At 40.8% G+C, this 27,272-nt stretch overlaps 1 protein-coding gene across 2 annotated transcripts in view; it reads right to left on the bottom strand.

The window, feature by feature from the left end:
* LAMA3 (laminin subunit alpha 3) overlaps nucleotides 1-26,373 on the bottom strand; it is a 103,841-nt gene extending 77,468 nt beyond the window's left edge. For both annotated transcript variants that reach the window (XM_079300777.1, XM_079300778.1), the window contains exons 1-8: nucleotides 26,068-26,373; nucleotides 20,516-20,668; nucleotides 9,311-9,428; nucleotides 8,595-8,713; nucleotides 6,928-7,098; nucleotides 5,773-5,870; nucleotides 4,184-4,299; nucleotides 1,173-1,291 (exon numbers count right to left, since the gene is read on the bottom strand). In XM_079300777.1, coding sequence (XP_079156903.1) covers nucleotides 1,173-1,291; nucleotides 4,184-4,299; nucleotides 5,773-5,870; nucleotides 6,928-7,098; nucleotides 8,595-8,713; nucleotides 9,311-9,428; nucleotides 20,516-20,668; nucleotides 26,068-26,328 — 1,155 coding nt within the window. In that variant the 5' untranslated portion in view covers nucleotides 26,329-26,373. The remainder of the gene's footprint in view (nucleotides 1-1,172; nucleotides 1,292-4,183; nucleotides 4,300-5,772; nucleotides 5,871-6,927; nucleotides 7,099-8,594; nucleotides 8,714-9,310; nucleotides 9,429-20,515; nucleotides 20,669-26,067) is intronic.
* Nucleotides 26,374-27,272: the final 899 nt, after the last annotated feature.

Raw genomic sequence — 27,272 nt, 5'->3', positions numbered from 1 at the left:
AACATAGAATTGATGATAATTTTCCTGTAAGGCAAAATTCTGGTCAGCTTCTTGCAGATGACTTGACAAAAAAAGGAAGACAGACTTCCAAGTAACTCTGGATTTATTTAACCATGAGGTCACTGAATCAATGTATGACTCAGGTTGTAAGGAAGCTCAGGAGATCAAGTAATTCAGTCCTGCTACATGCAGGATAAGGCCAAGATTAGATATTATCAGAGTCTTATTTGATCACTCCTCATAGTCATTGCCAGAGTAGAACAAAATCAGGATGAAAGAAATTCTTGTCCTTCCCAAGAATGTGCTATCCATTTATGGCATACACAGTGTGAGTCTCTGATTCCAAATTTACAGCTTTCGATTAAATCCAAAGGAGCCCCTAAGATAATTATGGAGCTCATCCCCTCAGTTTTCAGGGGAAACTGAGGGAATGACTTTGGTCGGGGTGGAAGGGGAAGGTGCTAATTGCCATTTTCCTCTACACAAAAGACAGAACCAGGTCTTATCACATAGGCACAGGACAAGCCCAAAAGCCAGCTAGCACAAGCTGCAATTGGGGAAATTCCTACTGAATAGGAGTGTGATTAAATGCTGTTAAAGATTACCCAGAGTGTGTGTAAAGAATTCAGCTTGTTGTTTCTCAATGCAACCAGACATAATTTTGCATCTAGCCTTGGTCTGAGTGGACCACTAGTCCAAAAGGATCTTCTATGATTTTATGCTTTCCCAATATATGTAATTTTCTATCTTGGTATATAGTCTAGATCCTCCTTTATTTCTGCTGATGAGATAGAGCCCTCTGTGTTTTGCTGCAGTAAGGAACCAGCTGGCCTGAGCTGGCATTTTATTTGATTAATTTTACTTCCTTCTGTTAAGCAGGGAAATGGCAGAGTTTGTAACAACAGGAAAGGGAATTTTTATAGCTGATTAAATTGTTTGCTTTGATTGTGTGGTTTTATTTTGATCACACAGGATTGAGCATAAATACAATTTTTATATGTCTTTTACACATTACCAAGCAATGTTGAATAGGTAAATTATTTTCACACACCTTTTTCCACACTTCTACACAAGTAGTATCACCATCAGAGAAATGGGCCTATCTGGACTGGTCAGACCCAAAACTACTGGTGTGAACATTTTTAAAAACTGATCAAAATGACCTTTTTTACCTGGCAGTTAATGCAGACTCCTCCACCTTCATAATGCCCGTGGATGTTTAAGCTTTCTCGATGCAGATCAACATCAGCATCATAGTAGCAATCAGTAGCATGTCCGTGGCAATTGCAGGCTGAAAAAGTAATATTCCAAGTCATCTTTCTTTACAATGCTGGAATTCAGCAATCTCCAGCCCTTACCTCCAGCAGAGGTGTAAAAGAAGATAATATTTTTTATTTTTACATACACTCAGGCATGCTGGAGTATGCTCAAATGCACATATTTAACTATAAACACCTGGCTTTTCATACCAGAAACATAGTACAGTAATGCAGACATGAAGAAAACATGCAGCTAGTCTTACCAGAGAAGGCAAGAGTTGTACCACATCAAAACTATATAGTTATGCATAAATGGTCACAGTAGCTTTTTATAAATTATCAAAAACATGTACAAATTTATTTTTTCATGTCTCAAAAAACCATCTGGACTGATGCTATGTGCACTAAGCCTTTATCTAAAATTAATAATTATAGATAAGATATACACATTTAAATAAAAAGACCTACACCAAAGAATTCTCATATTCAGCTGTAGATATAGATCTATCAGCAAACTTGGCTATAAGATAATTCTGAGTAGAAATCAACCATAATAACAAACAAATAGAATAAACCCAAGGGCCATGAATTCATTCCTAGTCCTCTTTATTTTTCTGATCTGCTCTTTCTTCTTCACTGGAAGGGAAAATGGGAAATTTTTGGAAAGAATGCAGGTAGCAAAATCAGGTTTCCCCAAGCATCTAGGTGCTGGCTGGTCTTTTAATTACAGGAAATTACCTTCCCAGGAAATTCCTGAAGTTATGACTTGATAAAGCTATTACTTCACATTTAGGGAAATCCTCCTTTCATCTGGACCAGGGGACACAATACTCTGGAAGGCAATAGGTACAGAAGCTAAGGGCTCTGTCCCTCCTTCAGGATGAGGGAAGCATATGGAAGGTAATTCTTCAAACTATTTCAAGTTCCTGGCACAACTGGGAGCACAACTCAGGGACAACTGCTTTTCCATGTCTTGCTTGATAATCATGCAGACAAGAGAAAAGAAACTGGATCATTCTCTGCATTCTCTCCATGTCTTTTTTATCTTAAGAGTTGTGGATAAGGAAGCCTTTTCCTAGAAATGACCAACCACACAGCTGAGGAGGTGCCCTGCCATGAAACTTCCTTATGGTCTGCTGACAAGAACTGGACAGGGTTCAAGACTGGGTTCCCTGGCCAGGATGCAATAGTCTAAACCTAAAACCTTTGGGTTTTCTTACTTGTAAAATACTTCAAGAAAATAAAACATCACACAAATGAGATGCTTGCTCAAGATATTAAGTCCGAAAAAGAAAGAAGAGAGTATTATATATATCTGTGTGTGTGCATATATAATTATATTGTAAATAAAACCTTCCTTGCCTCTAGGGCCAAACCATCTGTGAGCTGCAGCTCAGCTACATCTTCTAACAGCAATGGGAAATTATTTCCTCAGAGTGAAATAGAAACCACTTCTCTTTCATCAAGCACTTTTTCACTACTTTGGGCCATTTGCTGATCCATTCATACTGGGAAGCTCTCAGCAAAATCTTGGGCTGATCCCTACAAGCTTCCACCAACCTCTTTCAATCAGTTCCTCTCAAGGAACCTCAGGTTTCTGGAAAGCTGAATGAAGTTGTTTTAATTCCTTCACTACTGGCTGCCAGCTAGAGGCCTGCACCTGGCAAATGCTCTTAACAAATCACTTCAAACAGCTAGGAGCAATCCATACTAAAAAGGATATTTTTTCAGGGGTAGTTAGAAACAAAGTAGTTTTGGCTTACAATCTTGTAGATGATCTTCTATACACTCATTCTTTAAAAAGCATGACATTATTTATGCTCTTTCTCTGCCTCTTTTCTGGCAAAAAATGTTTTCCTTTTAAAGAGGGGGACTTAAATGAGGCTTCAAATATGGTTCAAAAACTGTGTCCCAACATGCCTACCTCCTATCAAACATTTTAATCACACACAACTCCTTCCCCCCTCCCAAGTCTTAGTACTGCAGTTTTATTTAATTAAGTCATCTCTTTATTCCTCAGAGTAATTATATAGGTGGATTTCTTTGGCTTTCAAATAAGGTTCTCCTGTTAAGAGTTTGTACCCACTGGCTATGCTGCTCTCAGGAAAGGCAGATGAGAAAATAGATTGGGCCAGACACAAAGGAAATGGTTGTGCACAGAGGTTGCAATGCTGTGTACCACCCCACCTGGGTGGAAACTGGGGGATGCAAAACACCCACGTATGACAATACAAACCCAGCACAAAGGAAGGTCCATGCTATCGATTTCTTCAGGAATGAAACACAGGGAAAGCGGGAGAAAGGGGAAATGAATGGGCTTCTCCAACTTGACTACTCAGTCTGTAGGGCTAACATACTCCAAACACCCAAACACAAAGATGGGAAGAGTGGAATACAGTGTGGGATCACCAGGATTGTCCACCACAAACACCTTCGTGCCACTGGCACACAGTCAGTGAGGGACAGCTCTCAGCCTGAGAATGGAGGGCAGCTCAAGCACCTGTGAGCAGTGGCAGCCTCTGCAGAGCAACCTCTCTGCAGCACCAAGAGGGCAGCTGATGGAAAGGAACATTTTGGAGTTGTACAAGATGCCTATTTTACTCTGCTTGGAGAGCCACAGTCTGTCAGCAAACAGCTATGACTGGGGAGGAATGTTGACTCAATGTTCTATAAAAAGTCTTCCACTTTTCTCATGTCATATTCTCACATAACATGTTACTTTCACTGTTTAATGAGAAAAAAAAGAACATAAATAATATTCACTGCATTTTTGATTCTTTTTTTCTGTATGGAAAGCATTTTCTCCATACTGAAGAAAAAGCTGTTAAAGCATGGTGGCTATGCTCCATGAACATGTGTGCTGCAGTTAATTCCCACCCTCTTGCCAGTATCTCTTTTAACCCACCATCTTTTTGTCTACTCACGTTCACACATGTTTGTGCTCCCAGCTGTTGCAGGTTGCCACTGTTTCTGATTATATCCAGGGCAGCAGTGATCACAGGTTTCCCCACAAGTGTTATGCTGACATTCACACTGAAACCTACAGAAATGAAAGCCTCTTAATGAAGCTGGGCTTAAAATCTATTTCTTAAGTTTTTAAAATAAAAAATAATTAGTTTTTTCTTTGTTTTGCTGCAGTCTAAGACTTATATATAGTATGAAAAGGATAGGACATAAACCTCACATGTAGAGAAATCAATCAGTAATGCTAGAACATTTTTTCCTAAAATTCTTCAAAACTGATTACTTTAATCATGTGATTATGAGTTTACTAGAACATATTACTTATGCAAAATGTTTATAATTGGATTCAATAGACTGGATTATGAAACTATTGTAGATTATTAAATCAAGCTGATATACAATCATGTAGGATGTATCCTGTTTTAACTTTGTTCCAAGGCTCAAGTTTGTTGGCCAACAGTAATCAAAATATTTGTCATCTTTAAATGCATGCCTTCATAATTTTTACATTATGCTTTGTTTACAATAATATTATCAGTGTTTTTAATAAACCAAGACCATAACTTGATCCTGTTATGATTAAGATAGTGCACACTCTTCACCAAGAAAATGTAAGAAGGTTTTTGATTTATTTAGCTGAACAGCCTACTTAAAGGGCAGGTTCTAATTATGAGCTAGGTCTTACCATCCTGCATATTAACTGAATCCCAGGAGGAACAAAGGCCTTGGGACTCAGGAGGCCTTTTACAACACTCCTATGTATGTAGTCTAACAACACAGTGGATAAAACTTTCCAGTATGATCATCCTATTTGCATAGATTCCTCATCTTCTTTACTTATTTTTCTCCAGTACAGACACATGGAATGGAGGCATCTATCTCCCCCACTTATACTTCATTAAACACAAATGAAAATATTGCATTGTTCTGATAAAAGCTTGCTTTAATGCTGTCATGGATAAGAGCAACAGCTGGTTTAAAGTAGGTTTTTAAAATATGTTTGAAACAGGCTGATTATTCACAGTTACTTCCCTGTACCAGGCGAGCCAAGAAGCCTGGTCTAACTCCATGTGAAATCAATGTAGAGGTCACAAAAACTTGACAGGGAAAGGGAATAGTCCATTCAGTTTGTTTACAGTAATGATCTAAAGCCACTGGATCTTGCATGAGCTCATTTACAGTGAACAGTATTTCCATGAAGTTGACTGATTTTGTTCCCGAGTTGAACTTCTAATTCCTGATGTACAAAGGTGATATCAACTCATATTTTCCCCAAAGAACTATGGGCTTCTAAGAAAACACTCAATCTGCCAAACTTGTATTTCAATGAAAATAAAAAACCTAACTAAAGATTTTCTATCATTATATTTCATATACAATCACTCTTGAAATGTTTTCTTGCCAACCATTAGCAGGTTCTATTATTTTTTATTTATTTAATTTTTTTAAAAAATCCCTGCACAACTAATAACTCTATAATAAGAAAACATCATTTGACAGCACTCCTGTATTGTTTTTCTCAGATAAATGTCAGGGTCCATTTACCTACCTGTGTTGGTTGTCAGCACTCTTTGGATTACACTCTTCAGCATGGCCATGGCAAACACATCGACCACCAATACTGATGTCCTTTATGCTGTAGTAATACTGTGGAACAAGCAGAAGAAGCATGTGCTGGTCCTTCCTTGCTTGCATTGTGTCAGAAACATCAACATCAGGTGTGCTACACTTGGAAGGTGTCTACGATAAAAAGTTTGCACTCTCCACTGGGAATTTAATAAAACACTTGAGATTTCATTCATCTATCCTACACCTCATAGCCAGGATAACACCAGAAGTTCCTCACACTACAGCTGTGCTGCTTGCCAAGTACACTGCATACTGCATTTACATCTGCCTGTGAGCAACATCTTAAAATTTACTTAAGGCAGTAAGGGCACTTGATGGGAGTGCTGTCAAATAACTGGAACAGCTTCGTGTTTTTCAGTGCAGAAACCCTCACACACATTTGTGTGGTGCCTCACCCCAGGGTTTCCTCCAATTGTTACCGAATCTTCATTTCAAATGAAAAGATTAAAAATAGCAACACAATATGAAGTCTGAAATCTCTGTAAGTATATGCATTTCAGTGTGGTGCTCCCTGTATTTCCTTATATCCCTTTCCCACTGAATGGGAGTGGAACTTTGGCCTTCAAGCTCTTGGATAGCCCAAAATGAATTGAAAACACCCAGACATCTCAAATGATTTGTGGAAAGACAACAGTTTTCAAGTACAGTCTTTGATTTCTGCTCTTTCAGAGATACTATTTTCTGAAAACCTTTTGTGAATAAATATGAGAAAGTAGTGACAAAAAGCTGAACAGATTTAGTTCCTCGGTTCTGCATAAGATAGTTTAGAATAATTTTGCTTTGGCTCTTTATAGCTCTCATGATGCACTCAACTTCCTTCCATATTAGAAACCAGGGAATGAAAATGGTCTGTCACAAAATCATTAATCATTACTGCCCCTCCATAAATCAGTGCTGGCCCAGTTACCTTCTTGCCTCAAACAAACCTGGAGAAAAACATGGGTATTTCAAGGTGGACCAATGCAAATTTCATTGTCAGGATGTTGCAAACTTAAAACATTCTGACCATTTTTGGGTCCCCAGCATGCTGGGTGTGACTGTTGAGTATTTACACCTCAGTGACAACAGTACTCACTCTACGGGTTACAGTGGGGTCCCTCTGAGCCTTGGATATCAAGTGTCCCAGCAGAGTATTGGTTCTGAGAAAACGGAGGCGGATGTTTGTCACTTTTGTGAACTCTTGAAGAACAGGGGAATAAGTGAAGTTGTTTGCTCCTGGGCGCCCATTTACCAAGGATACTACAATCTAACAAAGAAGGAAGCACACATGTTAAAATATATCAACTGCAAGTGCCAATAGCAGCATAGAGCACAATTAATAAAAGAATCAAAAAACTTACTATTGTTTTTGAACATATTTGCAGTAACAACTAGGCATTTCATACTGAAATCAGGATATTGAGTAAAACTCTGTTGTTAGTCTTGGAGCCTCCTGTATTCTCATTATCCATATAATACATCAGATAAAAAAAAAGAAGAAGAAAAAAGTGCCTCTATCTGTTTTGAAAACAGTAGGCATAGCACGAAAAAAGTACATTTTAATAGGAAAAAAACAATAGCAATAGTTGCAAGTAGTTGTTTGAACAGTTGACAGTGTCAATGGAAGTTTAGCTTGATTAAAAACATCAGATTTTGGCTCTTTCCCAAAGCACATTTATTTTTGGGTTAAGGCATAAACATTCCTGGAAAATATTATTGTTAGCAGGTCCAGTGCCTGCGAGCATATTAATGGTCTTCTGGAAGAAAGTACACAGTGTTGCTTTAGAAAATCCCCCCACATGAAAGCAGGCTTGTCTGATTTCCAAAACAAGGGATCCAACACTATTTTATTTTTTTAAAGAATCAGCTGCCAGCAGCTCAGCAATCATGAATCTCTATTGAATGAACAACCTAGGTTGTATGTACAGGGCTCAGTAAAAGACTTTAAATTATTTATAACCACACAGATAACAGATTTCTATTTTAAATTTGCTCCTATACTCTGAAGCATTTAACAAGGGTAGGATGATTGTTCCCTCTGCAGCACAATTTCTTCAGGAAAAGTCATAGAGCATGCAATAGGGAATGGCACCAGCATCTTCTGTGGAAATTATTATTTACAATATCTGATTAGGAAAATTTTACAGATGCTTTAACAAATAAATTCTATTTTAATATGAAACCCTAGATCCATCTGTTCAAAACTCTGGATAACTCTTAAGATCTGGATTTTAACAACATCAGGCATAAGAGCAGAATGCCAGGAAGAGCCATCAGCACATCCAGGAGTTTAACATTCATAAAAGTAATACAACCCACAGCTCTGCCTAGTGAGGAACAATGGCTAAAATCAAAGCAGTGTGTGTTTTCCAAATACTTTTATGTATTTTTTAAACAGCTACCTATTCTTGAATGGTAAATATCTGTTTCTACAGCCTTTACTCACATGAGTGTTTCTGGTGCACCAAGTTTTGCCATACACATTGGAAGTATTCAGAAAATGCAGTTAACACCTTCAAATGCACATGACTATAGTGAGGTACACAAATTATGATAAATATCAACACAGGTTTCCCTGAGCAGCCCCTACCCCCATAGGGAATAGTGAAAATTAGGAGGAGTCAGGTCACACTCCCAAAATCTCACTGAGGTTCAGGTTATGATGGAGATTCAAGCAGTCACAGCTAAAAAATTGCTTCAAAAAACTTCTGAAACCAATGATGTTTGCTTCCAGCATCACACAGCTTTCCTGAAAGCACCCACCTCTCCATTTTCAAGAGGCAGAATGCGAGAGTACTCAGTGGTGCACAGGACATCGCTGTCCCCCCTCACGGGAAGATTTGCTTCCTTGCCAAAGCGCTCCAAGCAATCTGCTTTCGAGTCTAGTCAAGCAAGAACAAAAATTAAATAGGCTCTATTGTTCTAATTTAAATTAACAGAGAGGCTTCCCCTGTGCTTACAGGTAAATTCTTCCCATGACAGAGTGATAACAGTGATTGTGTCACTCAGCACAGAGTAACAGACATTCCTCAAAACAATCATCTCTCTTCCTAAACAATTCAGTGGTCTGACAAGACATGGCACAGTATTTCTCATGTCATCACCAGAAAAAAGCTATGTAGATACTCTCAGATTTTGCATTGGTATTTCATTTTTATTTTTGCAAGAAACTCCAGGGTCCCGAGGGATGAAGAACACTTAAGTTCTGACATATCCAAGAAACAAGAGAAACAAATCAGAAATTTCTAAGAAAGTAAAACAATTCATGTGCTGAGTCACACTTTCAAAATACCATACTCATACATTTCTACCACTAATTTATTGCAGCTAAATAAAAAAAAAAAAATGTACTTAACATGCACTGCCTTCTCTGCAGGTGAAATCTTCAGCAAGCCCCATGCTTTCATTTTGCTGCTACTGAGGAAATGACTAAAGAAACCTGCTCCCAAAAGACCAGTGACACAAGGATTGATACTTACAAGCAAAATATTGCCAGGGAGTGTAAGTTTTTCCAAAGTCCACTGATCTTTCCAAGACCCAGAGATCTGGACGAGGAGAATTTGCAAACTTGATAAGGATATAGGCAACGTGGAAGAGCTGGTAACAGAATATAAACAGATCTTGTCAGGAGCTTTTTTTGAACTCTAGAAAAGCACAGCAATAATGAAACAAATACAAATTTTTCTTTAATGTACTGGAAGAAGGTACACTCTGCAGTTTCATTCCCATTAAAATAAGAGGCCGGATTCTATACTGGCTGCTTCACCTGGCAATGTGTTCAAGAAGATTAAGACACCTGCAAGAACACTGTGTTAAATGCCCTTTCCTACATTTCAGAACAGGTCTGTTGTGCAGCTGACTGCCTGGGTGTGCCAAGGGTACAGTACTCAACCTGGAAGAGTTACATCACTCAACCAAGCTGCTTTTGCAGCACCCTGGTACATTCGTGATGCATTCCAATCACATAATTGTGCTTGTAGCTAAGGAATATCAAAACCATGTAAGAGAAATTGCAATACCCTTCACACTGGGATTCCTTTGCTTGACAATGATCCCAGCCACCTGCTCCCTCATATTAAGATTATTTCCATACAAATTTGCCACTTGACAGACTTTACAAGTAATGGAAGGGGCCACCCCAGAGTTTGTGGATATCAAATAGCACAGGGTCTGAAACAGCTCAAAGAGCTCCATCAGCTCAAGGCTCCCAAGGCCAAGAGTTTCATCTGGCCTCTTTAGGAGCTCATTGTGTATCACACAGAGGGCTCCCAAACACTGGAGAAAAAATGGATCTTACAAGACAGGAAGACTTGCTGTAAGCCTCTTGAGATAGTCCAGTCATAAAAACCAGAACATCAATAAAAATTACCTTTACATAAAAAGCTAAACACAGATTGATTCTAAAGGCCATTTGAAAATTAAACCATGACATGGATGGAGCTGCCAATAAAACCGAACCAATACTGAGGTGAACTCAATAGTCAAGTGAAGCTGCACTGGAATTTCCCCCTCAACCACCTCAACTGAGAATCATCTGCTGGCAGGAGATTCTGACTTTGATGGGAGGGACTGCAGTCAGCAGCTTGTCAAATAAGTGCTGCCAGAGCCCCCACATCAAATACACCCAAGCAGTTTATCTCTGCTCATACTTTACAAATGTCATAACCCTGAAGCTAATACTTTGCAAAGTTTATTAGACTCCAAACCACAAGTGCATACAAGCTCTCAACCACGAACTGGGAACAGCATAGTTTGGCATGCCTGGCCCATTCAGCTGTCAGCCAGGAGCAATTCAATAGCTGTCACACCAACAGGGACCACCAAGAGGCAGATGCAGATGGTGAATAATGCAGTGAAACAGAAACCTGGAAATACTTGCCCCTAGCCAGCTCTGCATGACAACCCCATGGCTACATGCAGCCTCCATCTCACACATCTATTTCAGACATTAGCTTCTGAATATCTGTATACTGTATGCAGTAGAAAGTAAAACCTTCTCATGGAAAAATGGGAGGAACTCAGGGGCTTCATAGAGTATGTTCTCATTATATACCTCATATCTCAGAATTAAAAAAACCCTGAAAATTTATTATTGTGCATTCATTTAATGCAGTATGTACAACTACTCTCCAGGGCAAGCCCCTGTTCTACACACACACCAAGTCACCACTGCAGCAGGTATAACACCTTGCAACCTATTTCAGAAACTTTTGCTTTGCTGAATGCTGCTGCCTTAGGTCAGTGCAGAAAGAACCAGGGGGAAAATAACCCAACTTTTCTGTTAGTGTAGAAATTTACCCTGCTATTGAACACAGCCTGACAAGCATCAGCTTCACCTGAGATACTAAATTAGGTACCTCAGGAAACAGACATTATCTCTACAGGAAAAATTATTTACTGGACAACCATACTGAGCACAGTATGGTTGGCAGCTATTCTGTTGACAGAGCCATGGCAAAACCCAAACCTATGCTCTATGACTGCACAGGTGAGTAATGCCATCAAATTGCTGATGGAAAGTCTGATTTTAGACGTTGTCAGAAATAGGCGAATACTTTGGGGACAGTGCCAAGATTTGCTCTTACTGAGTTTCTGATATTCTGAGCAATTTCTACTACTTCATTGCCAAGTTTCAGAGTAGAGATATGGACATTAAATATCATCTGGTATAGCCACTTAGTGTAAAGATTAGTGTCCTATGAAAGCATAGTATCTCTGAAACTCCTTTAAATTAAAAAAAGTGCTTCATGCTCTCACTTTTGGTCAGCTGAATCTCTCAAAGAGTATTTACCTGTTACAACCAGGTTTGCACTGGCAGGCAACATTAATATATTGCCTTTCATTCCCTATGTCTTAAGATCTTTGGAAGCCCCATTTTGACATGCATATTAGAAAATGTTGATAACACTGTGTGGTGACTGATACAGATTTAACCAAGACAAGTGGTTTAGAAAGCTCAAGAGGAAATAAAGAAAGTTTATAGACAATGTCCTGCCTTTTCCAGGGCTCCACTGCTTGCAGTCATATTGTGGAGTGATTACAACAATTACATACCTACTCCTAAAAATGAGTATTACATCAGGAACTCTGCAAGTCTGCCAGTGCTTAAAGAACTGCCAACCAGCACCACTCCTTGCATATTTCCATGCAAATAAAATATGGAAGGAAAAAAAGAAGTATGTCAACTTCACAGTACTGTTGTATATGAAAACCTTCTACTTGCAGGATGCTCCCCTTACATCTCTCAGTTTTAAATGTAGCTCAGGTTTGTACTGGCACATTCAGAAAGGCAAAAGGGACAGGTCTAATAAAAATTAAATTAGTGTTAGTTAATGACAACATATCACCAAAACATAGCCAGCAAGCCTATCATCTGTCCTGCTCCTGACTTTGCATGAGAGCCTGTGATTCAATTTTGGCCTGGATCAAGGATGCAGAACGGCAATTGAACATCTAAATTTCCACTGAATACTGACCAAGCTGATGAATGGTCTCTCTCCAGATCTGATGAGACAACAACAGAAGAAAAATAATCCTTGGCTTAGCAAATAAATCCCATTTGAAGATAAAAGAGTAACCTTGCTGACATAAGACCTAGAAAAGCAATCATTAAAGCCAATTTTAATCACATACTCTAAGCTGGCATTTCACTACTTTAAATCTTGATCCTGACCTAAGACATACACTGAAAAAAAGGCAAACTAAACTCAAAGCAATGTTTTCCTTCAGCCATTTAGTTCTGAGAAGAAAGAAGAAACTACCTTAAATTTTTTAAAAAATGTTTATTTGGCTGCTTTTAAGTCAAATTTGTTTCATACAAAAAAAGGCCTCAAAAGGAATGTTAAAACTGTGGTTAAGCATTTTGATATAATAATATAATAGTAAAAAAAAAAAAAATCCCAAAAAATCCCACAAATACAACTGAATCAAAATTCTGGTAATTTTCTTGTATGAATAAAAAACTGAATTTGAAAGTGGAAACGGCATTTTGTTTCCAGCAATGGAAACAATGGACTCTGGAAATGCATGCTTGAAAGAGGATATATTACTGTAAGAGTTGAACATCATATCCTGTTGTAATCCAGCATCATAGGTCAAACCTGACTGATTATCAACAGCTGGAATTTGAACAGCTCCACACTGATGTGACCTTTTCCCTGCTCACTCAGGTCTGTCCAGATTTCAAATGTTCTAGCAGCTGATGGCCCTAAAGATTCACAACCACCCAGAAAAAGTTTTTAAAAATCATCCAGTAGAATGAACAAAATTCCCTCCTCATGTGAGAATGAAAATTCAAATTCAGTGTTATGCATTAATGATATTACATTATCAAGACAGAGATTTCTATAAAAACTCTTTCAGGTGAACTTAAGATTATATTAAAAGAATTCATTTAAATGACTGAGAGCTACACTGCACCATCATTGTTAATGATACAATATTCATGATCTCTAACAGCATGCACACTACTTATTTTAAACCAACAGAAAGAAAACTTCCAATTACCCATTGTATTCTCATGACAATGCTAGAATTCTCAATAATACTAGTTTTAAATGTTTTCTCTATTTTCTACTTAAAAGTTTAAACAACCCTTTACATAGAGGAATTTCCAAGACCTTTTTGAATCCTAGAAAGCATTAAAAAATGGATAAAAGTTAGATATGCATATATAAAGCTATAGCCCATTTTCTTCCACTCTTGACACCAAGAGTCAAACCAAAATACTAAAACACTGAAATAACTTGTTAGATGAGTGCTGGACATAAAAAGAAAAAACAACTTATGTTCCAAACAACCATGATGCTGTGTGTGCTGCTTCTATAGAAAAAGATGGCTCTTCCTTTTTGGCTCATGAAGATAAAAAAGTCTGGAATGTGGTAGGAGCAAGAACCCAATTTAATCCAGGGAGACCTTCTATCTGAGGCATCCTGTAGATCTTCAGATGTATTCAAAAAGATACCACAGCAGTCTTTCTTCATGTAATTTGAATCTGTTTCTAGCAGGGTTGAAATTTCCTCATTGTTATTGGCAGATACAGCTGCACCACCAAAACTTCCCTCAATGAAGTATGGTTTTTCTTGTAGGTTCCTTTCATTACTTTGAATAATGTGGCTGGTGTTGCAAATTGCTCAGAAGAGACAGAAATCTGATATGATTCAGTGCACAAAATAAACTTTTCAAAGGGAGACTGATGCAGGAGAGGGATTCAAGAACTGTGCTTAGCATCTGCTCCAGAACACACCTCTGACTCCATGGAGTTGGTGTGTGCATGTCCATTGATTTCTTGGTGTAATGAAGCCTTAAGGTCTTGAGCATCATTTCCTCTCAAAGACCAAGCTACAAAAGCACCAATCTGTTCAAATAAAATAAAAATCTGGCTAAAATTAAAGGCTTTGATTTCTCGATACTGCAAAGAGGGAAGCAGTCCTTTTATTCAAACATCTCAGTAGGACTTGAGGCACCCAGGCAGATCCAGGTACTGCATGAAGCATTCCTGACAGTCAGTATTTGTCAATTCCCAACAATGTATCTTGTAACATAAACAATAATACAAAAAATACCAACTAGAGAGAGCTGAGCCAGCATTTCTGGAGTTGACAGCCACTCTTCTGGGTATGTGGAAAAATAGCTGCAGCAGAGGTACAGAGAAAATCCTGTGTGGGTAGTACCTGAGAGGCATTAGATGTCCTGAATGTGCTCCATCCAGCTGAACTGAGCACGCACACACACACAGAGCAATGACTACACTGCATGGACAGTGACAGTGTCTGCAGAGGCTCTGTCCCATGCACAGCATGCTGAAGCCATTCCTTGCTCCAGCTTCCCAGTCTGGGGTGCAGAAGCCAGGAATAAGCACAGGATTTTCAGTGTTGTTCAGTTATCCCTGGCCATGCTGCATTCACATCATGCTTTCCTTTAACCACTCACTGATGCCTAAAAATGACTTTATTTAGGTAAGTCAGTGCCTGTGAATAGGCCTCATAGACACGTCTGGAGATCTTTTTTCTGTCCCAGTTGAAGACAGGACCAGAAGGGAGAAGCTCTCCCTCTGTAGCACGGGCAATACTCTAGAAGGAGGAACAGAGATGAAAGCATCGTCCATTCTCCACATTCAACCAGTCCTTGGTCTTTTTGCCAAGGCTGCAGGCAGCTACATCAACAAGTCTTGGTTATTTTCCCAAAATTTCTCATAGAGCCACTTTTCCATTAGGATTTGGACAAAGACCAACTCAATGCTCGTAATTATTTCTTACATATGGCCTATTTCTTCACAGAACACTGAATCTATTGAGATATGGGAAATTATTTGTATGATTCAGCCCTCAGTTGTCCAGAAGATAAATGTCTTCTGATGAGGGCTGCAGTCCAAAGCAGAAGGAACACAGTAAGACTATCAGCACTGGGAGGAAACCCAGGAAAGTGCAAAGGATTGGAGGCAACCAGCAGAGGTTCTGCTTTTACTATATTGGGTTGAAATGGAGGTATTTAGAAGAATGTATCACAAAATTAAAGTAACATGTAGAAATGAGCATGAAAAGGAAGATGGGGGAAGCAGAAGTACAGACACGAAGGAGGGAAGTGAGGTCAAGCAGTGGGAACCAAGACCTTCCTAAAGAGATGCTGAGGGAGAGACAGAGGAAGTCTGAGTCAAAAAAGCAAAGGAGAATAAGACTTGTGATGTATATTTTCAGAATAATATCAAATTTATATCAGAAATGCCTTTTAAAACCAATGACGTGCAACTGCTAATACAAATGCAAGAAAAAATGCTGAGCCATTGAAAAGGTCCCTAATTGAAGCTTAAAAAAAACCACAACACATTGACTACAACTTGAAGGTAAACATATGAGCAAGAAAGAATGTATTTCAAGGTATTTTCCTTATAAAGGCTCAACTCTGAATGAGTTGCTTGCAGTGTGACCTAGGAATAAATGAAACGTGTATTATGTGATCCAGCTTTTAGAAGATTCTATCAGACAGCTGTTACTTCATCAGATGAGATTTTTTTATTCTAGAGTTCACAACTAGATGCACCTTCCTGTGACAACTAACTTCAAAGCATACTGTTCTGCAGCACAATCTCAAATCAGCTTTCTGCACACACTGAAATACTCAGAACTGGAGTTCTCCAATACACAGGAACACTTCTGTGCTCTTAGCATCCCCATTTTTGTGTACTGTAGGGACAATATTACACCTTCCCCAGAGTTAAAAGCCCTTTTTCTCCCCAGTGTGAACAGAACAGCAGAGCAGGGCTCAGTGCTGCTGTGGATTCAGAGCTGTGAAGGGGCTCCAGAGAAAGGGCTTTGTCCCACTGCAGGTACAGCTCTGCAGCACTGCAGAAGCTTCATGCACTGGTTCTCATGCCCTGATCTGTAGGACTTCCCAGTGTTATTATAGAGGTTATGCAACTTCATGCTAGAGCTGGGTCTGTGATTTCAGGGTCAGTGATAACATAAAGTCTTCAAAAGCCAAGCACAATGAGTACAATGACTATTTTTGGGAGCTCAGTTCAATGCAGTGATAAATTTCCCACCACCTTGAGAGTTTTCTCCCTACAGAAGTGAGCACAGGACACTTTATATTTTATGGAATGACACTTAAATTAACTGTAACTTCAGAAACATTTTAAGTTATCATGTTGATCTTTTACAAGTTAAGAACAATTCGTTTTAGTTCTCAACAATTAGCCAAAGCTGAATAATATTCCAAGCAACAAATATTGTTTGTAAGTCAAAGGATTGCTACCAAATATAAATATTAGACCTCTACCATATAAAAGCAACTCAGAAGATTTGCCAAACTGTGAGGCTATTCACAAAATGTTTATACACTCTAACTGGTAGAAAACATAAAAGCATGAAGTCCTCCACAGGCCACACCACATAGCTTAAATTTATGGCTGAGTTGCCCTCCCTCCCTAATAAAAGTATTAATTTGGACATTACTTTCCACTGTGTACCTTTAATTTACAACAGTGGTTATTAATATCGCTACATAAAAACTATTCAACATATTAGTGCACAAGACTTCACTGAGTCCTTCAGCACTATATTACTGCCAAAAAGCACAGAAAAAAAAAAATCTAAAAGCAACAATAAAATATATGGGCTCTACTTCTTTGAACTACTTTTTGTAGTTGGGCATTTCTTTTTCATTGTACACTATCGTGCTATCCTGAACTTTCATTTCTTCTGAAGAGAGAGTTCAGAAAAGTACCTGGAGGAGTGTTACAGCAATATCTGCTGGGCCTTAAGCAAGCCAAAGATGAGGACACACCTGCTGAAATTAGGCAATTCAAGGGGTCAGGGGAAGGGCAATCAGACATTCAGTATTCAGAAGTTTAAAATATGTCGAAAATTACATTGGAAAAAACATAACCAATTGGAGGAATAACTGAGATTTCATTTGATCCAAATATTTCAAACAAGTCAGGAATAGCCACAGTGTAAGCAGGTATGTTAACAGAATGGAGAGGCTGCCTCAGGGATCAACATTATAATTGTTATTCAGAAGGGCTGTGATTGATTAGAAATGTAACTATAGTACAGAAAGTCAGAAAGGGAAGTAAAGCAGGGGTTTTGCTTTAAGGTTTTTGCTTTTTCTCATATAACAAAGTACAGCAAAATGAGCATTCTTCTTGCAAACAGACTTAACAGCTGGAAGGCATTTTGACTTTCAAGATCACCCAAGCCCTTGTGAAACAGAAGCAGCACCAGGTGGGTGTTCTGCTCCAACTCCATTGTAGTGAGCACTAAAACTTCCACCGTGCTGCAGCTATTCAATTAAACATTGTCGTGAGACCATGGTAGGAGGCTCCACTGGGACCCTGCTCTCAATCATAAAGATATAATGGCAGGAATGCAGAAAATTAAAAGCTTTTGACTTTGCACTATGTCCTGCTTCCTCTAATTGTGGACACTTGATGACCAGCTGATGCTCAGTCATTGCTTCCCTGCACGCGCTTGTATCTTACTCTTTGTCATGTTCTGCACACCCAAAAATTTTTCCTTTCTTTTTTTTTCAGAATAAGGTGCCTTGTATTAAAAAGAAACTAAACAACAAAACAAAACAAAAGACAAATAATTAGTGAGGATAACTATATCGCTGATATCTTTTCAATATTACGGTATGTGGTTCTGTATTTAGGTACATATCTAATTTTAAGAAGATGTATTTTTCCTTAAAACCCAAAACCTTCATGTCAGCTCAGCTAAGGGGGAATTGCACTCTGAAAAAATTGTCTCTGTCAATTACTAAAAAAGTCTGCATCATTAAGACACACCAAGCTCTTAATATTTAGGACCATGGAATAGGGTAAGGTGAATTGGGGTCTCAGTGCTTGCTTGCTCCCTTGAGTAGACTTACTCTGTCACAGTACTTAATGGTCTTCATTATTAGAATTGTGTGCTACTGTATGAATTTTGGAGTGAAAATACTAAGTAAAATGTCAAAAGTGACTCTCAAGTTCAAAAAAAATCCTGAGGCTAAGGTTTAACTGGATGAAAGTAGATATGAGATAATGTCTGTGAAGTGGGAAAAAAAAAAACTTATTAATCTTACCAAATCCTCATCCATCCACCAGCTAAAATGATTCATTCCTGATCACAGGACATGGAGAAATTTTCACTTTTGTCTTGGATTCATTTCCAAGAAAGAGGATTCAGAGTCATCTTTCCAAGTAGTACCAGAGTAATAAGAAAGACACAACCTCGCTCTAAGAAATACTTTAACAACTACAGAAATCTTAGCACTTAACTGCTGGTGTCCAAGGAGTGCCAGGAAAAGAAGGCTCTTAGTTCATAACCCTCCTCTCTAGGAAAGAGGTTTCTCAGAAGTTTACTCAGCACATAAGAAGTGCCTGTCATGTCCTCCAAAGAAGGTAAAAACTGCACAGCAGGAAAACAAGTTTAGAATGGCCTTTCTGCACTGCAGCTCTACTGGATACAGAAACACTGAATAAAGATATCCTCAAAATGAGAACCATTCCAGCCACGGGAGGAACAAGAGTATTAGAACACAATATAAAACAAGACATAAAATAAGTCGAACCTGAATCCCAGCAAAATGGCAGCTAAGTCTCACTGAGAAATACTTCTTTAGTTATCCCCCACTCTGCTGTCAACTAACTAAAAAAATCCTGTCCTATATAATCAATCAATAAACACTTACTGCAGTCAAAAATATGTATGCATGTGTGCATATACATATATTTTTCAGGCCCACACATGTATTAATAAACATGTGTTTTCATGTGGTGTGAACTTGCACAGTGTAACTAACTTCACTGGATCAGGACTCAATTACATCAGCTGAGAATCCATCCCTGGGACTTAAAAAACAGATGCAGAGGCTTTACTCTATCTGTATGCCTATCACTTGCAGGGAAATAGGGGTGTTCCCGTTACTGTCTCATTACTAATTCATATTACACTGGCTTTGCTGTCCCTTCCCTTTTAGACCACCTTATCAGTATTTTTCTGTCTATCTTGAAGATCTTGCTGGAAGACAGATAAACCAGAAGGACCCCTGAGGAAAAGCACACTCCAAACATTATTCTCAAAATGTCTCAAAATATGTGCATGCAAGTTCATGAAGCCTCTCTCTCTGAGCTCATGGAAAAGGGGAATATTAAATAGAAGGCAGAGCTTGAGTTTCAACTAAGAAGTCCCCCCATGTCACTTCCAATTAATGAGTTTCAGGGTCTGTGCAAGAAAGTACACCATCACTATATCTGCATGATCCCAGTGGCAAGAACCCCCATCATAAAAATTCCCAAAGGAAAATAATCACTTTATACAGTTGTCTTGGGTTGCAATACAGGATGTGACCAATAGCATGTATTCTATCACCATCTGTTGGAGCAAGGTGGGGCAATGGTCCTTATCTCCGTGGGAGATATCTTCTGCTAATGAGCCATCTCTTAAAACCAGGTGGGGCAATTTTCTTTATCTTTTCTACAACCCATCCTTCCTCCAGGAGGTTATCTTCTGTTAATGGGCCATTGAGTCCCACTGCATGACTGATAAAATCACATCATCCCATTGGGAGATTCTCCCCCCAGGGGGAAGGAACCAAGCATTTCCCACCTAGATAAAACCTGAGATTTCAAACACCAAAGTAGCCTTCTTTACACTGATTTCCAGAGGAAAAACAGACCCTTCTACATCATCATTGCACCTTCTGAGGAAAACTGCACCCTTCAACAGGATCACTGCTTCAGCTGAACCACATCTGTCACTGCAGGAGGACTGCAGCCAACATTCAATCAAACTGCTATGAACACCCTGACTGACAGGGTGTCAGGTTGTATTCTGACTCTGTCAGTGTTTTGTTGTTTTGTATTACTGTATTTTTATTTCAATTTTCCTAGTAAAAAACTGTTAATCCTATTCCCATATCTTTGCCTGAGACACCCTTAATTTCAAAATTATTATAATTCCAAGGGATGGTGTTTACATCTGCCATTGAAAGGAGGCTCCTGCCGTCCTTGGCAGACACCTGTCTTTCAAAAATACAGCAGCATACAGCCAACTTGGTAAAGAAATACAGAACATAAACAAAAAAACGCTGTGATGTCAGGAAGTAAAAACCATCAGCTCAAAAGTCTCTCCCAGCTGCAAAGCATATGCACAAATGCAGGAAATGATCATGCCTCACCCCACAGCTCAGGCACTTACCTGCCCCAGGTCTAAGGTGACATTGACTTCGTTGTACTTCAAGCCCATGGAAAGAGGGGGACTTTGCCACCAGCGCTCAGTGCCATCAATGGCATTGGTTATTGGGTGAGCTTTGCTGGGATCAGCAGCATTGCAGTAATCACAAAACTGGCCCTGAAACACAAGCAATCAAAAACATGGCCTCAGACAAACATCTTACACATTCGTGACATGTGTGATTGTTAATGGAGATCCTGAACTAAAATTTTTAGAACTGGATTAGGAACAATAAAAAATTATCCTCAATACTTATAAAACAGTATGAAATACCCACATATGCACATAGCCTGGTATAAATAAATCCGTAACAAAAAAGCTCTGTTACTCCAATACAAGTATTTTGTATTAGAATTTTATAATATACTGTTTTAATTTCTTTTCATGCTATTATAATACATTCTGAATCAGAGTTTTCTAAACAATATGTGCTTGTGGAAAATGCAACAGACTGTTCCCTTTAAGCTTCCCTTTATAGAATGCCATTGTATCTTTATTTCAAGAAGTTACTGCCCAATTTCCAGTCTACAACTAAAGCCACAATCCAGAGATGCCCTTTGAGAGTCTCTTAAGCTCTTTGTACAATAATGATGAATAAACTTCAGGAAAATTAATTGTCTTTTTATTTCATATCTTGGCTAGCGCCACAAGCTATTTTTATCTCCAAGAAAACACATTTTACAGTCTACTAAGATTAGTGCTGAACTGCTGAAATTAGCTATTAAGGGATCTTTTTAGTATCCCATTCACTTTTTATTCCAATCACTAGGTGGAGATAATCAGTGAAAATGCTAGACTGTGCCAGCTACAGATCTTGGTAGAAAAATTAAGTTTTCATTGAATAACATATACCCGCCATGGCTACTTCAGTAGCCAGTCTGTGAGTTGCTGACATTGTGTTGGACTCCTATTTACAATAAGGGGAATGGGCAAATGTTACCTTATCAACTAAGCATATGTTACCATGAAAAGCATGTGACAAATCTTTTGTTATTTCCACAATCCATACTGCCTGGCACGAAGCACATCCCCACCTTTTAAGAATTAACAGATTATGCCATTGTTATGTTTGTCAGACTAACCAGTGTAAAGTAACTGGAGCAATCATACTTGTCTGCTTTTTACAGAGAAGTGACAGAAGAGCTCTCACACTCATGCTCGGTGCAGTCTTGCAAACTTGGTGAGTTTAAGATGTTCATCAGAATTTATTCAGCATCTACCATAGTTATTAAAGGATTGGAAAATACTTCATCAATCTCATGTGATATGAATATACTATCCTGTGCCTTTAAAATATGAAACATAGATGTTCACTGAATTGAATATTTCTGCATCCATAGCAGTAATTCCAGAATCTGCATCCAGCAATAGTCCTCATCCTCCTCTTCCAGAAAGTCCAGAATACAATGCAGTTTTCCAGAAGACTTTGCTACCATTAGCTCTTCTGATTCAGCACAGCCAGTGCCAACCAGGCTGGGGGTTAATGCTTGACAATTCAAAGAGACTAAATACTCACACACACAAGTTGGTTAACTACAGCTGGGGTCATGTTATAACATGATTCTCCTCCAGCTCTATTAGAGAAGATGGTTTGGCTGACTTTAATACAAACTACAGTATGGCAGGACTGTCTGATTCAGGTGGTTTGCTGCAGCAGACACACATCAGACTGAGCTGGCTACAGGCAACACTGTCAGTTTCTGCAGTGATGACAAAGGACATCATGTCACTATCTGCAAAAATCCATACCCTGAGAAATCAATCCATGCACTGGCAGCTGCAGTTACTACCACATCAGAGCATCTTCCCTAAGTTCTGACATATATGTTACAAGGCAAGCTTCCCTAAATGAATGCCTTTATAATAGGCTTGAAATACAGTCTTTAGATCTAAATTACATTCATAATTATCAGGCTGGAAGTATACAGGAAACAGTTGCTGTTACAGCAGTCTTAGCTCTGATCTGGAAACAACCTCAAAGAAAGGTTGAATGAGAAGAAAACAATTGGAGTATTAAACGCAGGAGTTTAATTTACATGCACTTACATGATTTCAGTATACTGGAGCACTTGATCTGAACTCAAGATACCATCTTTCTCTTTTTGGGCACATAATCCAAAGAAGTTCATTGCAACAGCTGGAGTTTCAGTTATTTAAATTACATTCCAGCAACCCTGCCAACTAGGCAACAAAACAAAAATGAAAGAAAAAAAATTATTGGACAGAGCAGCCTTCCTTCCTTCTCACTGGCAGGATCTCAGGCACATCGTGCTCAGCCTGGCTGCTGCAGGACACGTCTCCATTCCAGCAGACTGTGCCTTGAAATTTGGTTTGATTTTGGCTGCAGTTCATCAGACAGGCACGTGTGCATTTGCTGATGACCTTGTTACCCTCCTTTCCCCTGCTTCTCCTGAGCAAAGGAGAGACCTGAAACTGCATGAAAGTTTGCTGAAATATGCTAGTGTGGACCAGGGACACACGGGGACAAAAATGTCTCACCTGTAAGTTATAGAAAGTGACAACAATGAAGGATTTGTTCAGTATTTCATACCTAGCAGCTCTGTGCCCACTGGCAGGGCAGGACAGGTATGCAGTTAGACTTAACTCATGCCTGCACACCACTGTGAACAGGCTGGCAGGCAAAACCAGGCATGCCACTTATCTATCAGCTGCTGAAATATTTTATCCTGTTGTGCATTTCTTCACTCAACACTGTTCTTATTAAGTCATTGTCCCTCATGCCAGTCTGCTACATCAAGGAAACCCACCTCTTTCCACAGTGCATGTCCAGCACTGCTTTAAGAGCCTTGGTTAAGCTGCCCACAAAGGGACTGGCCACACCACTGACCACCTTTAAACAGCATCCAAATGTTCTTTCTGAATTTGCTGGATATTACAGGCTTCATTAAAAGACACACCACTAAATGACTACCTGAATGAGAACAACCAGTGTCAGAGCAATGGAAATGATGCTGGGGCTGCTCTTCCTCTTTGCCTTATTTCTATAGCACTGGCAACAGAACTGTCTGCTCCCTTTGCCAGAATGAGGATCACATTCTGCACCTCCTTTCCAATTTCCCTATTCATAGAGCAACTCCTGCAATCCAGCATTGTAGAAAGTCCAAAAGAGAGCAACTCAAGTGTGTGGTATCACTTGCACTTGAACCAGCACAGCACAGTGGCCATTACACCTATCACTTTTTAGAAGCCACATGACCTTCCCTCACACTCTTAAGAAACAACACTTGAATATTTCTGCTGATTTAAAAGCCTTCTATGTAAGCTCACATTCTGTAAAAGTTTAACGCAATTCTCTCCAATTTTCCATGAAAGAAGAAATTCTCTGATTTACAGCATCTTTGAACTTGAGAGGTGAAGCAGCTTGAGAATATACACATTGTGCATATTCCATGTCTGGATTTCCCTGGCCTTTTAGAGACTTTCCAGCCCTTCTTGAACCACAACAACTACTGGTAAACCACAGAAGCATTCATATTATGTATCTCAAAGGAGCTTTGTTAAAACTGGAAAGAGACGCTGCGGTATCTGCGCTTACACAAGCGCTCTGAGAGGCACAACACGCGTTCTTGTGCCAGGGCTGAGCTAGCAGTAGTCCTTCTGGGAACTTTAATCAGGCAGGCACCATAACAGCCCTCTAACCTAGGACCTGCAAGTCAAACACTTAAGAAGAAGAATCCCCCCTTCCCCCTTCCTTTACACAGCAAACCCTCATTTCCAGCTGAGTGTTGGGATACAAAGGGAACAACTGCAAAAACCATCAGTGGCAACACACAGGCTTAGTTCTGCTTGCTTGACAGGTTTATCTGATGTTTGCTTTGGCTGATTTTTATGACTCTGTGATTTCTGATATTTCAAGGCATGTCACCTTAAGATTTCACTGCAGCAGTGGGCTGTAGCGAATTGCCAAGAGATTGCTGGGTTTACAATTTACCTGGTGGCACGATTGTTTATGCAACTTTACACACGGGTGTTTCATTTGGTATGGAAGAATGGATGACAAAACTTCGATGTATGTTAGAAAAAGCAAACCAAGCAGTTTCCTGTTCATTACAACCTTTTTTTTGTAACCACAGTTTAAGCATGTAATACGTGTGTCCCAGTTTCCCTTTTACTAGAACTGTATATTACTCAGCCTGTAAGCATCTCTGAAGTACTTTGAGCTCTTTTTTATGACTGAAAGCACTACAGAGATATAAGGTAATATAAAAAGAGAGAGAGAGCTATAAGAAGGTTCCATTGTAAGGCAGGGAGTTATGGCAGAGAGAAGTCCAGAGCAAAGCACACTGCTGGCTGTGGCTGCCCAATGGACTGTGAGAGCAGGTTGCATGATGGTGCACGCTCCCTTCTGGCACATGGCAAGGAATACACATGCTGCACCTTCTTAGTCATCTTCCCCTCTCTTGAATGCCTATTCTCGTTTTAAACAAGAGAGTAACAGCTCTGTTATCCATTGCAACCCCTTCTGAAGCCATGTCTTATGAGTTATTTCACTGTTAAACATACAAACATCTCATAAGGCTTTGAAACAGTAGCTGTTCTTTCAAGATGCTAAAAACTTACTTGTATGCTTTCTGTATTGCCTGAGGTCAGATAGTGGACCTTTAAACTTACAAAATCCCTTTCAAATTGCAGTTTCTGGTTCTCCTCCCACCAAGTGAGAATACAATTAAAATAACTTTGGAAGGTCTGAGGCTTCAGGAAAGTCCCCTCTTTAAACAAAGCTCTGATCAAACAGATACCAAGCATCTATCACAGTACAACAATTTGGTGCATTTGTTACTCCTTCCTTATCTTCTAACGAACGTTTCTCCCAAAGAAAAGCTATATTTCTATTAATCCTTTTTCAGAAATTTTGCAGCTTATTGTTATCTTTCTTGTGACTGCCACAAAACGTGTGCAGTAATCTTGTGCGACGCTAGGAAAGAACAGCATGATCCTTGCTGCCCTCTGTGCTTATACTCCCTGTCAGAGTCCCAAAGAGTCTCTGGCTTCCTCCCACAAGCAGTGTAAAGCACAAACGATAAGCTTCACATTTAGTGCTTCTAAAACACCACGAAATACTTGACTAAAGCCAGTACTCCTTTCCGGCCGCTTGCAGAGAGATAGATGCCCGCTGTCCAGTCCCGTCCCATCCATTCCCCCAGGCTCGCTGGTTTACCCCCAGCTCGCTGCACACACAGACCACGGGAGCCGAGGCCACAAAACACCACCGTGGGCACTCCCTGAGGCACTTCCAGGTGCCCCACGGGACGAGCAGCCCGGGAGCAGCCCGGCCGAGGGGCGCTGTGCGGGTGTGCGGCTCCGGGAGGCGTCGGGACACCTGAGACAGGGAGGGCAGGGCAGGTGCGCTGGCAGAAGCAACGCTGTCCGCTTCCATCCATCCTGCCCGGGCTCCTGCCGGTGCACGCTCCCCTCCTGTGCTCACTCAGACCCTCCCAAGGACACCCCACACACCCGGGGATGCGGGCGGGCTGCGGTCCCGCCCGCCCGGTTACCTGGATGGCGCGTCCCAGCGGGGCGGCGGCCGGGCCCCCCACCAGCTTGCAGAAGAGCTGCGGCCGCCCGCCGCCGCCCGCCGCCTCCCCGCAGGTGGCCGTGGCCCAGATGCGGGCGGCCGCCGCCAGGTTGAAGTAGGGCGGGTGAAGGCTGAGCCCCGAGCCGCGGGAGCCGCGGGGGCCCGGCTGCGCGGCGCTCAGGGCGAGCAGCAGCGCCCGGAGCAGCGCCCGGAGCAGCGGGCAGCCCGGCGGAGCGGCCATCCTGCCCGGGCTCTGCCCTCCCGCGGCCGTGGGCGGCGGCAGGAGAAGGAGCGGCAGGAGAAGGAGCGGCAGTGAGAAGGAGCGGCAGCCAGAAGGAGCAGGAGCAGGCTGGGGGCTGCCCGCAGCTCGCCCGCCCTGCCGGCGCTGCGCTGCGCTGTGCGGAGCGGGCTGGGGCGGGACGAGGTGCGGCCCCGGCCCCGGGGCGTGCGGTGCGCTGGACGGGGCGGGCCGGCCCGGGAACGGGCTGGGGCTGGCGGGGCTGCCCCAGGTGAGTGCCCAGGAGCCGCACATAGCCCGAGGTGTCGCCCCCGACCGGGTCTAGTGGGAGGTGACTTTGCCCAAGGCAGTGGGGGGGTTGGAAAACTAGATAATCATTAAGGTTCCTTCCAACCCAAACCATTCGATGATTCTCCAATAACCCTTTACCTGTCATGTCACATATAGGGGGTAAAGTTATGGTATCCAAGCTTCCTCCACGTGCAGGGACATCTCCACACAAGGTGTACGCTGCTGCTCTCTGCAGCTCCTCAGGAAGACCCTGTGTGACTGTGCTGCAGAAATTGCAGCTCCTCTGGCTATTTTCAGAGGCTGCTGGAAAAGGTGCAGCCTGGGCCACCCTCCTGTAATGCACAGCAGTGCTTGAAGCTCCTTGTGAAACGGGTGTTCCCGCTCATCCAGGACAGACAATGAGTCTCCTGTCTTTTTTAAGCTATTTGGTACAGACTTTGGGTAACACAGGAGCTGGGATGGGGGGTGGGAGGGTGGTGGAGTGGAGTGAGCGGGAAGAGAGGGCAGCAGGATGCCTTAGAACCATGTCATCTGTATCAGGATTTGCACTGATTCATGGCATTGCTATTCTAAATTTCATACCTTTTCACATTTCCAGTTCTACACATGGTCGTACATCCAGTGTTCATTCCTCTTAACAAAATTTGAAGGATTCA

The sequence above is a fragment of the Erithacus rubecula genome, assembly GCF_903797595.1.
Source record: "Erithacus rubecula genome assembly, chromosome: 3".
NCBI classification, from domain to species: Eukaryota; Metazoa; Chordata; class Aves; order Passeriformes; family Muscicapidae; genus Erithacus; species Erithacus rubecula.
This window is presented reverse-complemented; position numbering and strand designations above follow the sequence as displayed.